This window comes from Alosa alosa, chromosome 6, assembly GCF_017589495.1.
Source record: "Alosa alosa isolate M-15738 ecotype Scorff River chromosome 6, AALO_Geno_1.1, whole genome shotgun sequence".
NCBI lineage: Eukaryota > Metazoa > Chordata > Actinopteri > Clupeiformes > Clupeidae > Alosa > Alosa alosa.
In genome coordinates, this window is record NC_063194.1 from 9945459 (window position 1) to 9960461 (window position 15003).

Here is a 15003-nt window from a genome sequence, read left to right on the forward strand (position 1 = left end):
GCAGAGATGCACAAATCCACAATTAGGCAGAAGTGAACCATGAAGATCACACCTACCACTGAACAAGCAGTACCACCCAGGCTTCCCCCAGTGACTAGGGTTATGACTAAACCCAACTGAAATGTTTATGAGTGCCCAGTTATGTGTGGGTTTCCTATGGAGGAGCCAATGCCTTCCTGATGATGGGAGCCATGGGATGGCTGCTGTGGGCCATTAGTGTGTTCTCACTGCTGTTAGTTTCCTATAGACCTTTTCAACAAGAAAAACAAAAACAATGCTTGAACGTTCTATTTTGTTCCCAATCTACTTACGCTTCATTAAGATAACATATGGAATGTTAAAACAAAAGCCTTGCGGGAACAACTGATAATGGAACTAAGTATAAGTATATATACTCTTTTGATCCCGTGAGGGAAATTTGGTCTCTGCATTTATCCCAATCCCTGAATTAGTGAAACACACTCAGCACACACTAATCCCAGCGCAGTGAGCTGCCTGCTACAACAGCAGCGCTTGGGGAGCAGTGAGGGGTTAGGTGCCTTGCTCAAGGGCACTTCAGCCATTCCTACTGGTCGGGGTTCAAACCGGCAACCCTCCGGTTACAAGTCTGAAGCACTAACCAGTAGGCCATGGCTGCCCCAACTATCTTCAAACGGTCAATAGAGAGAGTATGACTGGTGTTAGTCCACACATCTTTAAATGGGGTACTGTCTCTCTGCATGTTTATTTGCATGTGGCTTTGTGCGTGTGTGTGAGTTGGTATATGAATTTGTATAGAGGTGGGCGGAATAGCATGTCAGTTATGTGTTCAGTAAGATTATGTGTAGACTGATAGACTGAGAATTTGCATGAGAGGTATGTTTTGAGGTACACTGTATGTTTTGAGGTACACTGTATGTTTTGAGGCACGAAGCCCTGATGTTACAGTATGTATGCAGCTTCATGCTCGGGACACACTGGGAGAAAAGGGAACCCAAGAAAAACCAAACCAACACAAAAGCAGAACCTGACCTTAAGGCTTAAGTAATGCAAGTTATCCACACAGACGTACTTCAGATAGTGACCCCTATTAACACTGCTCAAACAACACTGCTGAAAGGCGTCAGAGGAAGACAGTGGAAGCACTGGAAAGGCCAAACTAACACTTAACACTATTATAGTATTAAAATAGTATTAAAATCTTGTCATGGGTCTAAAACATCTAGTAGTTAGCCAAATCCATTCAAAATAATCAAAGGTGTTGCAGCAAATGCTGTATGTTTTCAGTGTATTCTTGACTTTGAATGGAATTTCACACTCTTTGAGTATGTGTTTTTAAGGAGGCCAATGTTTATTTCTTTGCTTTTTGGAAATTCCACTTGAAGCAAACAGTGAAGTAGAATTTCCCAAAGACACGGTAAGCCTGAAATAAATGCACGCTGGATGACCTCCTGAGGCACGCACAAACTCAAGCTTGTGTGCCTTGATCGGAGACTTCCTCGGCTCCGCTTATGAGGTGCCACGCTCACGTGCTGAGAGACGTATGCACTGTATACGGTGAGTCAGTAAGGGGGAAAGTCACTTTTAGCATCCTCTCACAGAATAACTTGCAGGGACACAAACAAACGATCAAATGACTCACTGTATGCACTCACTGAGTCACATAGAAGGAGTGTCCTCCCTTGAAGCTATTCCTGGTGTCCTTTGAACTTGGATACAGGCAGCTCACAGTGTCATACACTACCCGAGCGGCTTAAAAAGCACCTCCCCATCCCTTTTATGATGATCCACAGAACAGGACCGAGCCACCGCAGGAAGGTTTGTGTGGATCCCATGTTTGATTGATAGTGGATGAAGGTGGTTGCAAAGCTGAGCTACATAAGTTAGTGACACGCATACTCACATCCAAGGCATGATTCATAATACAATAAACACATCTTCTCTTGTATCCTCAGTGTATTGATATCATATTGATAATATCAGCAAGTATACTGACAATGCTAAAGACTAAAATGCTAGAGAAGCAGTGGGACCATTTGTTTGCGCAGAGCCTGAGAGTCCAATGGGAGTAGGTCCCTGGTCACTCTACTGCCATAGATGTCTACCAGATGCTTGAGAGCAAATCCAGGACAGACTGTTCAACCCACCAATTCACCTGACGCCATGCCAGACAAGTGCAGAATGCATTATGGAAAGACAGAGAGTGGGCAGGCCACAGACATAAAATAAAGAAAGGCCTTAATGTTTTGACTGGAAGCGACAGGGACAGCTTGAAGAAATTACAAGAACAGCAAGGTTCAGGTCATATATAAAATAGGGCTTTGGAAAGGCTTTCAACTCTCTCTCTCTCTCTCTCTCTCTCGCTCTCTAAGTCGCATTATATTTTACTATTTAGTCTCGTAAAACTACCGACTCGATGTTCGCTCACGAGGCTGTCTGTTTCCATCACATTTCCCCGAAAATTGGAAATACACTGTTCCTAAGTGTTTGTGTGTTGGTGAGTCCTTGGAGTGATTGGATGTTGAGGAGGGGAAGTGCCAACAGTTTTATTTTTATTCACAGGACTTTCCAAAACTAAATTGAGGTATCATGTGAGGTCCAAAAAAAGGACACAGGTCAGATTTGGTGTGTTGTCACTCTCTTGAACAAAGAGTGAAACCGATTCATAAGACTGTGGCATCGGCTCTGGTTGTCACTAAGGCTGAAGTTTTGAAAATTTTCCAGTTCAGTGAAAGAGCCTCAGATGTCTAGCCAATTTTCACACAGACATGCAGCAGCACTGGGACAAAGCACATGTCACACATCGAAAAAGTAACATTTTCCAGCTTTCCGTCTCGGAAAATGTCATTGAACTCAAACAAAATGAATCCTCACTATTCTCTTATTCATAAATAAGCAGAGCGTGGAAAAAGAGGTCTCTCCCAACGTAAGGCAGAACTCTTCCCCTCTCAAGAGGGCACCTGTTGAGTCAGAGGGTGACGGACAGAGACCCAAACATGGGTGTGAGGTTGACCTGTCCATATGCCAGAGAAAAAATACAAAGTGTCATTCATACAATCACTAAAATCTCTCCACTTGATCTCAATACAAATATCAAATGTCAGTCAGTCATTTAGAACATTGCTGACCACCAGTAAATAATATGGACTTGTCCATTATCCATAATATCTTCCTGAACATAATAACTTTTCCTCCTGCATTTCAGTGAAAGAATATCATCCATTTTGTATGCATTTCCCGTTATGTAATGATTTATCACTGTGTTTTTGTAGTAAATTCACAAAAGGCTATATTTTTAAATGACATGTAATATCAGTTAAAGTTGAATACCATGTGTTTTAAAATATAGAATCGGAAATGAAGACTAAAGAGACAATAATTCCAATACTTCGCCCAGAAAATATCAAAATGTTTCGATGACAGGTAAAACATACAGTAGGAATAAACAAATTGCTCCTCTGAGAGTTTCTCCTCAGTACCACAATTTGTCTGAGCTGCTGCTGAGCTCAAATGGTTTCGTCTACTTCTCGTTCCAAAGTAAATGCAACATAAATATGTACTGCCATCTAGTGGGTAGGATTTGCCGTCAGTAATGACAATGTAGGCTTTAACAGTGCAAGATGTAGTATTTTTTAATGCCCTACTACAACTAAAAGCATATCATTACAGAGTGTTGATGTTGGGTGTTGGTTAAAGATATATGTAGGTGTTTTGATAAATATATATACCTATATAGAAGTACATACAGATGCAGCTAAAATTGTTGGTACCCTTCTGCAAACAAAAGAAAAGAACTCAATTTTTCTTTTAAATACTTTGACACACAAATGTTGCGCAAGGTTGAACAAACTTTAGAGGCAATCACTTAAAAAAATGCTTTCTGTAGCTTTGAATCAGACATCTGTTAGTTAACAACAGACATCTGTTAGTTAACAACAGATAGTTTTGACCACTCTTTCTGTGCAAACTGCTCCAGATGTCTCAAGTCCATCTGCTGATTGCATGATTTAGTCCTTTCCTGAGATGTTTAAAGAGTTTTCGGTCTGGACTTAAGAAGCCCATTTTCAGAATAGTCCGCCGTTGCTTACTTGATCATTCTTGGATGCTCTATCTTTGGGTCATTATCCTGTTGGCGCGAGTCCATTACCTGCGACTGGCACTGCACTCTCTGACATTGGGCTGCATGTTTCGTTCCAGGATGCCTTCTAGTCTTGAGATTTCATTGTGCCCTGCACAGATTAAAGGCACAGATTCCATTTTTTCATCTGTGAACACAGAACTGATGTGACTTGCCAAAACATCTCTGTCTCATCCGTCCAAAGGACATCTCTCCAGAAGGATTTGACAATATGCATTTTAGCCAATTCCTGTCTGGCTATTTTTCCTTTCAACAATTGAGTCCTCCAAGGAGCTCAGTGTTGTCCAAAAAGTGACCGATGGTGTGATCAGACACCCTGACCTTGGAGTTTTTCTTGGATGTTTTCTTTGACTCATCGCTCTTTTCCTCTTTGCAACTAGTCACAGGAATGTCAAGCTGCTTGGAGATAGACTTCATTATGCTTGTCTATAATTTCCTTTCTGATCACAATGGTACCAAACTGAAGAGTAACTACTTTTCTCCATTTAGATGAGATGAATGAATAACATCACTTTAATCCAATAATGTATCATATTCTTAGGGTTACCAACAAATCCGTACGGGCCATTTTAGAATATATACTTAAAATAATTTACTAATGATCTCTTTTCAAACTTCCTTTGATTTACTCTTTATTGCATACCAAACGCATGCAGTTATACAAGAAAATGGCTTTGAATTTCATCACTTTTAGAGACAAGATGAAACATTCTTTCAATATTCGTAAGGGTGCCAACAAATTCAGCCAGGATTGTGAATAGCAGAGGAAATGAAGACTAAAGAGACAATAATTCCAATACTTCGCCCAGAAAATATCAAAATGTTTCGATGACAGGTGGAGAGCAGCTGGTTCCATTAGGAGAAAGTAGCACCACACTACAGAAAAGGTCTGTCCTGCAGTCCAAGCATCTGTGGAAGATATTTACAGAGGGCACCCTGAAAAATATAAGCTCAGTGGTTGAAATGTGGGTGCAGGTGTCAATCTGCAATCTGGAGAGCTACTGTAGTGTATCCTTAAAACTCTGCTCTTGGAGTGTTGCAAAAAGGCATTGTTTCAGCCAGGGGTGCTGCTAGAACTTAAAACACAGGATTATATGTTATAATCCCTTGTGCCAAAATCCAAGGTAAAAACACATTCAAAAGCCCCTACTCAAATTAACTTTAAAAAAAGCACGCTAACCACAAATCTGCCAACCAATGATTACAAACACAAGACAAATGGCCCATCCAACAGCAGTATATAGTATGGGGCATGTCATTGGGGTTATCAAGTGGGCACCCTCATTCACCAATGTTTCGTTAAGTTAGGCCCATGACACCTCATGAAGGCTTAACAGTGAAACCAGCGTCCTAGAGACACTCCCCTCCATGCTGCCACCATATTACCACATTGAAATATCCAATACCCAACATACTCTTAACCAGCCTAGGTATGGTCTAGGTTGGCTAGGTTGGTCCGTCCCGTTGATGTGGACTGAACCATAACCATAAAAACCCTAGCCAACCACCATCAACCTAGGCACAGTCCGTCACAAACACAAAACAAATGAGCCAGTTAGCTTACGCCCCATGTTGCCACCACATTACCACAATATAATAGAATATAAATAGAAAATGTGGGCCTATGACAGAAAATAATTATAGTATTAATTATATTAATAATAGCCTACTCTCTGTCAGTGCTGGGCCCTTAGAGCACCCCCCTGCGGCTCCCCTGATTTTAGCAGATCAACATTAAATCCTATCAATAAAGCCAAATGTTTTTGAAACAGCACAGTGTAGGCCTACATCTAACACAGGTAATGCCACAAGCCTACACCATCCCAATCATTGCCTAATCCTTCAGAGAATCTGTGACATACAGTGAAAGACACCATGCCATGAAGCTATGTTTGATGAAAAATGTTACCAAGAAGAATGAGACACTTTATTCTCCTACGCAACCCTAAAAACGGTTTTGCATTCCCCTTTCAAGTATAGGGTATTTGTGGAATACAGAACTACAATGACAGAATGCAGCACGTAGGCCTAATAAGAACCAATACTGATAGATTTCGTCAGGGCAGTAGGCCTAATTAACTCAACTGTGTGATTTCAGACGAAAGCCAGCAGATGTCACTGTCTGAACATTCCCATTGCCGTTCAGTGTTGGAGATTCAGTGACTCAGGGTCGCCTTGTCTCCTGATATGCGCTGCGGCGGATGTCCTTTGGAGGGCTCGCGTTATCACTGGCTCGGTGAGGCGAGGGTTTGAATGAGGAGGGTGTGTGAGTCTTCCGGGCGGTTCATTCTCGCGAGGTGAGCCTACAATACTACCGAAGCTTAATCGGGGGATTCCTTCTCTCGGTCTCCGGTTATCACTCAATACATGATTTTCCTCGTCGAATTCATCATAAGCCGACTGAAAGAAGGACATGCTACGCGACAAACGTGGATATATAATACCGACATCGCAGGGGGAGGGAGACATGTAAAGTGTCCGAAGCGGCACCTGATACCGATTGAACGAACACTAGGGGAATAGCCTACCTCCACATTCTACTCCGTTATATGTTTGTTCATCTCCAGAGCGCATTGTCTTTCAGTCAAGTCAGGATAATCTTCATGTGGATATAATTACCGACAACGAAGTCCAGGATGACTGAGGAAATATCAGATGTTCCCAAAGAAATGCTTGGTAAGCGTTCGTATAAACATTTTTGTAGCACGTCTCCGGACATGGTTGAATAATCCTAGGCTACTATTTCTACTTAAACTGATGTGAAATTGCTGTAGTCATTTTCAAGAAGTTTCCGTAGATCTTGAAAAATGAATCTTCAGTTATTGCCAGATTTGCTCAATGCGTGCGCGCTATGGGCAGCTTACAAATGTCTGCTGACTGATCTATCTGAAACTGTCTTTGTTGCATATTAAGCATTCGTCTCTCTGTAAAAGTAGGGAGTATAGTCTATCTCGAAAACTACAAATATCGTGTCTATATGGCATGCTATCGCTAGTGTTTACAGTCCGTTTCATCACATTAACGTTATCCTATAGCCTACTAATTCCCCCCATTGTGTTATTGAGACTTAGGTCGTGTAGCGCCATGGGACGGGTTTGACAGCAGTTCATACTCTTACAGCGTTAAAAATGCTGATAGGAAGCCACGGACGGCTTGAGAACAATACACATTAGCGGTGCGTAAGTCATAGCAGTACAGTTCAACATAGTGTAACTGAATTTTCTTTTTCCTTTCTTGTGCTATGTTGAGGAAAATGCTTAATTACACTTAGTTTTAGTAGGTCCATCGAAACCTTATATTAATGATTTGATTTGAAAGTTAATTTTAAAGTCTGTAATTTCGTGTCTCAGTGAATCCATCTATGTATTAGATTCATACCCGCATCAAAACGCAGCTGTCTAGACTTTTATCACATTGTAGGCTTGTGAATCCCATTAGATTGATGAACCTCTGAATTGCTCTCAACCTCTGAAAATTGGCCACATTTTGACCTGTCCAGTGTTCAGAAATGCTTTTACTGTAGGTATGGGCATGGGCGGATTATGAACTTTCGGGCCCCTGGGCCCAGATGTATAAAGGCCCCCCACTAATTGTCGTATATGTGGGAGGGAGGGGGGATTTGTTTGATGTGATTTCCTGTATTCTGGTGGATTTTGGGGATGGCCAATACGAAATTCAATCAGATTCATAGCCTACATCCTGATTTGTTGATATTGAGGCAATGATTCCATGCAAAGGCTTGGGCTTCAGGGCCCCCTGACACCTTGGGCCCCTGGGCCCAGTAGGCCCGTGCAGTAATCCATCCCTCCTGGGTATGGGATGAAATAGGAAGAGGTGATGGTTGGAAGACTAGTCTGAAATCCCCTCTGCAACCATTGCTCATGCCATGACTCGTCTATGTTGAGTAGGACAGGGAAGAGGTTTTACCTCACTCAACAGACTCTGGGATAGTCCACTGTGTGTATCTGCAGACCCTTGGGACCTTGCACCTCATTCAGCCATCGTGGTGATTAATACTGTGACACTCATGGCCTCCATATACTCTAGGATAGTCCACTGTATGTATCCATCCACAGATTCTCTATGTCTGAGGGACCTTGCGGCTCATTCAGCCATTGTGATGATTAATACTGTGACACTCCTGGCAGTGGGATGCACCTCATGCATCAGGCACACTAAAAACCCCAGAGACACTCCTGGCTGCCTCGCCAACCGCCTTGTGGCAGAGTCTCTCTCCACACAGGTGCAGCGGAGAGGTTGACAGAGGGTCTCATTTGCAATGCAAGCGCTGGAGTTCTGACAAAGCGCAATTAGCGCCAGAGCACGGCTCCGCTGTAGGATGGGGAAGAGAAAGTGGATGCTTTGTTTGTCTGGCCGGCCACAGAGGTCTGCCCACTTGCAGCAGAGCAGAGGAGCTTTGTTTGGAGACAGCTTAGAGGATGCATGCAGGACAGCACACCTGGGCTGTGTGTGTGTGTGTGTGTGTGTGTGTGTGTGTGTGTGTGTGTGTGTGTGTGTGTGAGCGAGAGAGAGAGTAGCATGAACGAGCTAAGCAGCATGAACAACTTTGTCTTTGTCTGCTGACATGGAGCCTTCTCATACGCAGATGAGAGATGCCATTTACAGCTGAAAAGTCAGCTGTTTTCATAGGGTGTCTTAGTGGTCAAACGCCTGCTTGGGGGGGGGGGGGGGCAGCAGAGGACCTTTGCATGTGGGCCTCATGTGGCCCAGGAAGCCTTTGGTGCTTTATGAGTGACATGACCCACTTTGGGGTGAAGCCAGTCCTACTTCCAGACAGAACTTCAAGAAAGGGGTGTGAAATCAATGTGAGGGGTGGAACCGGGGGCTAATATGACGGGGTGGTGGCACCAATCTTCTAGCCATGAGCTGAATGCTAATGCTCCTCTTGGAGAGGCAAACTCTCAAATGACAGAAAGCTGGCTTTAAAAACTGATCCACAAGGACTGGCTGAAATGAGGAAATTAATTAATGTTTGTCAGTATTGCCATTATTAATTAACACACTAGAATGAACAGCATATGGTAAATGATCAAACTCATTTTTAGTGTAACTGAACATCTGATGAGAGTGTCACTTCAGGGACATTTTCAACAGGATCAGCTATTAGTGCAGTGAATATTTGCACCAGGGATGCATTCCCTACATGAAATGCCAGTATCTCTCTCTCCCTCCCTCTCTCTCTCTTTGTGTGTGTATAGTGTCTGTGCCTGTATTTCAGTGTTTGTCAACATGTACTTGTGTGCGTGTGCATTTAAGTGTCTTATAGGGGTATACAATGTATTTTGAATGCCTGATGTCTGCAGCTGAGTTGCATACCCAGAGATGGAAGGAGAGAGAAAGACCGTCTGTGGACGCAGCTGCAGAGCAATTGCTCATTTCAAGTTGATTCACTCTCTTTCTACTCCTCTCCCGTCCTCAGAGAGCATAAAGGATGCAGTGGGGAGGAAGATCAAACTGTCCGTGAAGAAGAGGGTTAAACTGGAGATCAAAGGGGACAAGGTGGAGAACAGAGTCCTGGTAAGTCACTTGTCTCCTTCCTCTCTCCTTTTGCTCAGAGTCACTTGCGGCGCGCAGCGCACCGTCTCCCTGTGACTCTGTGCTTATGCCTGGTGATCTCTTTGTTCCTCCTCAAGGCTTTTCATCTTTCTCCACGGGTAGTTTTCATCTCGCCTTCATCCATCATTTCTGCCCCCAACCCCTGTAGGCTCACATGAAGGCAAAAGTGATGGTGGTGGAAGTGATGGCCGTTGAATCACTCTTCCCCCATGAGCCTGTTTGTGCTGTAGACTGTTGTTGGGGTCACAGAGGCTTGTAATGGTCTGGAAATCTGACTGATGGCACAGTTAACGTGCTTACCCAGCAATCCTCACACTTCATGCCTGTAGCATTGTTTTTATCTGAGTGGTCTGAGATGGTTAGGCCTTTCTTGATGATTCCTGTGCTTGTCTATGAATAAAGGTAGTGCAAAGACGACAGCAAGCAAAGGCAAATTCAGACCAGCTATTCCTTGCGTAGCCACTCAGGCTTCAGCTTGATTACAAGTGTCACTTAATCATGTGTTCATGATGACCATTGATATAGCCATTGTTAGGGATGACAGTGGAATAACTGCACCCCATCCAGATGTTATCTTCACTTTAAGTGCTTTTAGATGTGCTAAGCAGTAATTGCTAATAGTTGTTCTTTAAACTGTCTGGATTATTACATTTAATCAAGCCAACATGTCTATAAAGTGTTTGTGTAGTCTGTATTTATTTATGGGAACAAAGCACACGCATATCAAACAAATGGTCAGAGCGAAATTGACATTCACAAGAAATGATTGCCACAATCTCAAGCCAATATTTATTCCCACATATTTTACATGAGAGGACAGCAGCTGGTGTGTAATTTCCTGTTCTTTTGTGGCATAGTCACACCCAGTCCACACTATCAGAGGAATCCTCAGCAGGCCCTGCAGAGTCAACATTGCATTTGATTGCTGCTGGGAATAGGTAAGGTGTGTGGGATGAGTGTGTGGGGTGTGTGGGAAGTGTGTGTTGGGGGTGTTGTGTTGCTTATTCACTCACAGTGCTGGGCTTTGGAAGGAATCAAGGATACTCAAAATCTCTCACCGGAGCACTTTCTGAGCCAGTGCTGCTCCGATCCTGCTTGCTCTGCGTTTGTAAGAAGTCTCCCGTTCAGGCAGCTGAGTTGGCTAAATGTAATTAAAAACCTGCTTGACCTCGCTGTCACTGAATGCCATTCTTCTGTTACTTCATATCAGCACACTAGTGAGCCCCGTAACAGTGATGGAACCCCAGTGATAATAATAAGGACAGAACTGACCTGTGTGTGTGTGTATGTGTGTGTGTCATGTGATTGACAGGCCTGTGCTACGACAGGAGTGCTAAAGAGGTCAGTGGGTGAGGAGCTTCCTCTCACTCCCTCATGTTGTCATAATGCTGCTCATAAACAGAGAGTAGCCAGAGCTTACAGCTAACAGATTTATAATAATTTTACTGTATTGGGTCGAAGAACACATCAACAGATGGTGTTGACTTGAGCCCCTTGAAATATCTGTACTAGCAGCTGAACGGACTCCTTTTAAGTGGACCAGGGCTGAGTTTTCCACACTTCTGATTGATTGTATATGGTCAGGCCTCCCACGCGGAGACTGGAGTGCTTTTACATGCTGGGGCTTGTGTCACTGAAGCAGAACAAACCCTGCTGTGTGTAGGAGGGACTCTCAGACAGCACAAAAAAAGAAAAGTGGCAAAATTATCCTTGGAATTTCCCTGGAGTTGACACAGAATTCCATGAGTGGGACTCTCTGACCATAGGAGTACTATGCTCGCCGGGGTCCTCGGCTTGAAAGGCCGAACAAACAAATGGCAACCGAGTGTTTGTTGTTTCAGAGGTGGAGAGAATCATTTGGGAGGAAGTGATAAAAAAGAGCAAGGAAACATCTGAGATCTGGATCCCCCACTGGAACCCCCATATTTGAATCCTCCTCTTGGTTCCCATCTCATGTCACTATCCTGCTGCATCAGTTTTAGCTATAAAATGAAATGGTCTCTCTGGAGACTCCTGTTTGTATTCTCTTTCTTCAGTGGCACATTGACAGGCCATAGCCTCGAATTCAGGTCGCAGCAATCCCTGATCCAGATGATCTTCCATATGGGCCAACTCTGCGTGTAGCCTGCATTTAATTAGCTAATTTAAACAATTGATTGGCTTGAGACTGCTGTCCACTGTTTCCGAAGAACAAAATGGGGCTAATGGATGGGCTAGCATTAAAGCTGGCCAAGCCTTCTTGTCTTGGAGGTGTGCCCTCTGCACTTGCTTTTTGTATTATTAAAATGCTATGGGTGGGATACTCTAGCCAGCAGGTTTTTCATTCTAATAGCCACCACAACTGTAGATTCTCTATTAAATTCCACGGCAATTGAACTTAAGTTAAGATTAAATGCTAGCATTAGTAACATATTTTACTTGATATGAATTTATATGTCTATACTGGGCTTGTGTAAGGAGCTGGGGTTTGTGGGAAGACACAGTATGAGCTATTGTCATGAGCTGTCTTTTAAGACATTGGGCCTACTACTTAAAGAAAGCTGAAGTGACAGCTGTCATTTGTCTTGTTTTGAAGGCACCCCAGTGTGCTAATTTTCATTCCAGGACAGGTTGATCATAGGGTGCTGCTATTTGTAATGAAACCACATTGCATTGTTTCTTTCCCATCCTAGAATAGGTTGAGCTGCACACATTGAGCAGTTACTAACAGAAATTTCAATTTATTTGAAGCAATATTTAGAAACAGTAAGGATTATATATACTTATACTTGTTATATTATTGATATTGTGTTCTACAGATGATTGAACCCATAGTTCCTGCACTGCTCGACAGCATGTGTTCAATAAAATAGTCTGCCTCTTCTTACTTCGTGTCTGGCGTATTCGGAAGGCAATGCCTTAATAACCACTAATCACTCTCTGACAGAGCAAGCTTCTCTAAGCACCTACAATAAAACTCAAACAAACCCCTAAGCCGAGGCAAGCATGGATGTCTTCAGTAGGACATGGAAAGATGAAATGTGTTCTTGTTGGTTGCCTAAAGCCCTTTCGGACGCAGATATCAGGGAAACAGATGTTTTAATAACTCCACTCCATCAGCAAGGCATCCCCTGGGACCAGGCCTGGGAGGAGACGCGGGGAGACGCAGGATTATGGCGGCTGGTGTGTGGGGGGGTGTCTGCCAGAGGAAAGCCCTGCGCTGCCTTTCATTAACAGTCAGCCCCTGCTGTCTGTACCGCTGCAGGTTCCACGAAACAGACACATGGAGAGAGTGAATCAGACCTGAAAAGAAAGACTGAGCCGCAAAGACGGAGGAAGGGATACATCTCGCCTCAGATCCCCTTCTTTTCACTTAGAGTTGTATTTGTTTGTGTTTTTGTACACTAATAGGGGTGCTGGTTGTGATTAATGGCCAGCCAGTGATTATTCTGTATAAGCTTAGCCTGTCTGGTTGTCCAATTTATCAAGGCAACCCAACCCAGGACAAATGGCTTTTATAATACATCATAAGAGCTGGCACATTATTAAAAAAAAAAGTGAAATGGAATGGAGATTGAACTAGGAATGGAGAATAAATGAGAGATTTATGCAACTCAATCCTGATATTAGCCTGCATTTTTAACATTAACAGTGTTGTTACACATTGTTGAAATTCTGTGGAAAAACATAGCATCAGATGTTTGCTGTGCTTTCGACCTAGACCCACCCAGTGGTGCTTCCTTGACAGAGGACAAAACATAGATTGGGCTTTTCTTGTTCAATGTATTTTTCTCTACTCTGTAGTCCACTGGCTCATTATATGTCCATGCCTGCAGGGGTGTTATGTTTGTGTATATGTCAGTGTGTGACAGGGGGTGGGGAGGGGGGGTCTCATGCTAAATTCTACACTTGTGTGTTGGGCTCTCCGCTTCCGACCTCGGCCTGTCTTGACTTGATGGCATAGATTCCAGAGGCATGCAGACAGGGCCAACCAGCGGTCTTGTGCTTAGGATCACCTACCCGCACATCCCAGGACCCCTCACCTGTCCGTGTGTGCTGTGATAGCCTGCCAGTCATTGTGTGTTACAGGGTCATTGTGAGGGTGTCCCAATGCCAAACATACGCCTAGAGAAGTGGAGGCCGTTGCTGGTTGGTGTGATAAGGCTGTCCGGTTTTTATATCAGGCACAGAGGATGTGTGTAGAGGGACACTGGGTTGCTGGCTGAGCCACTGACATGGAGTTAGTGGTCATGCTTAAAGGAAGTGTCACTGGTGGCAATCTGTCATTTGTCACATGAGTAAGTGCTGAAAAGACATTACAGTTCAGACAGTATGGCAATGTCACAAGCAGATTGGTTACTAATAAATGTCTGTTTAAATGTTATGAAGGCCTGTGTTCTCTCCTGCAACAGCAGCAATGATTCTTAACTGCAGAATGGCAATACTCTGAGTGTTCCAAGGATCAGAACAATGCAGGAATAGATACACACATATTGAAATGATTGACTAAGAATGTAGTCATAATATCAATTTTCAGTGTAAGTGAGAAGTCTAAAGTAAATGAAGTTTCACTTTCTCACCACTCATTATTTAATCACATGTGCATGGCTGTCACCTCCGTTATTGTGGGTGGACTAGCCATAGCAGTTACTGTAATTTGCATAAACCAACAGATTTATGAGATATTATACTGAACCTAATCGTTATTTCAATCAGTTACCCCTGGGGAGATGGTTTGTTTGGTTAGTCAAATTATAGCGTTGTATCCAATTAAAATTCAAATCCTCTTACAATTAGCACTTGCAGATAGCTTGTAATGATCTCTGATTTAGACATGTTACTTTAGCAACAGGAGGTTAGGCTTGAACAGAGACGGGGCTGGACCAACTGTTCCTATGAGCTGGCCGTTGGTGTGGGTGTGGTTCAGGTCTAGGCTGGGTTTCCCTCCCCACGCTGAGCTCAGCCTCATACCCATTCACCTCTAATAAGCTCCCCTGGGGGGGTGGGGTAGTGTCTACAGCAAACACACATGCACATATGCATTCATTTGGATTTCGGCTTCCAAAGAGGTAGCTTCCTTCTCTAGATTCACTCCACACTCAAGATCTCTAGTGTGATCTCACTTTGAATTTGAATTCACTGTTTGAATTTGATCCTTCCAGTTATGCCACAAGTGTTGTGCCTGAAGAGAACCGTACATGGATTTGATCACTGTTGTAAATTGCTGGATGCAGCAACACCAGTAGTAAGGTCCCAAATACTCAGACATATCTGTGTGATATTTACCTCTGGGAAGGACATAATCATTTTGGTTTGGTTTGTTTGTCTAT

At 43.4% G+C, this 15003-nt stretch overlaps 1 protein-coding gene across 6 annotated transcripts in view; it reads left to right on the top strand.

Annotated features, from left to right (window-relative positions):
* Window positions 1-6370: 6370 nt before the first annotated feature.
* LOC125296055 (F-actin-uncapping protein LRRC16A-like) overlaps window positions 6371-15003 on the top strand; it is a 61905-nt gene continuing 53272 nt past the window's right edge. For all 6 annotated transcript variants that reach the window (XM_048245703.1, XM_048245708.1, XM_048245705.1 and 3 more), the window contains exons 1-2: window positions 6371-6793; window positions 9558-9655. In XM_048245703.1, coding sequence (XP_048101660.1) covers window positions 6754-6793; window positions 9558-9655 — 138 coding nt within the window. In that variant the 5' untranslated portion in view covers window positions 6371-6753. The remainder of the gene's footprint in view (window positions 6794-9557; window positions 9656-15003) is intronic.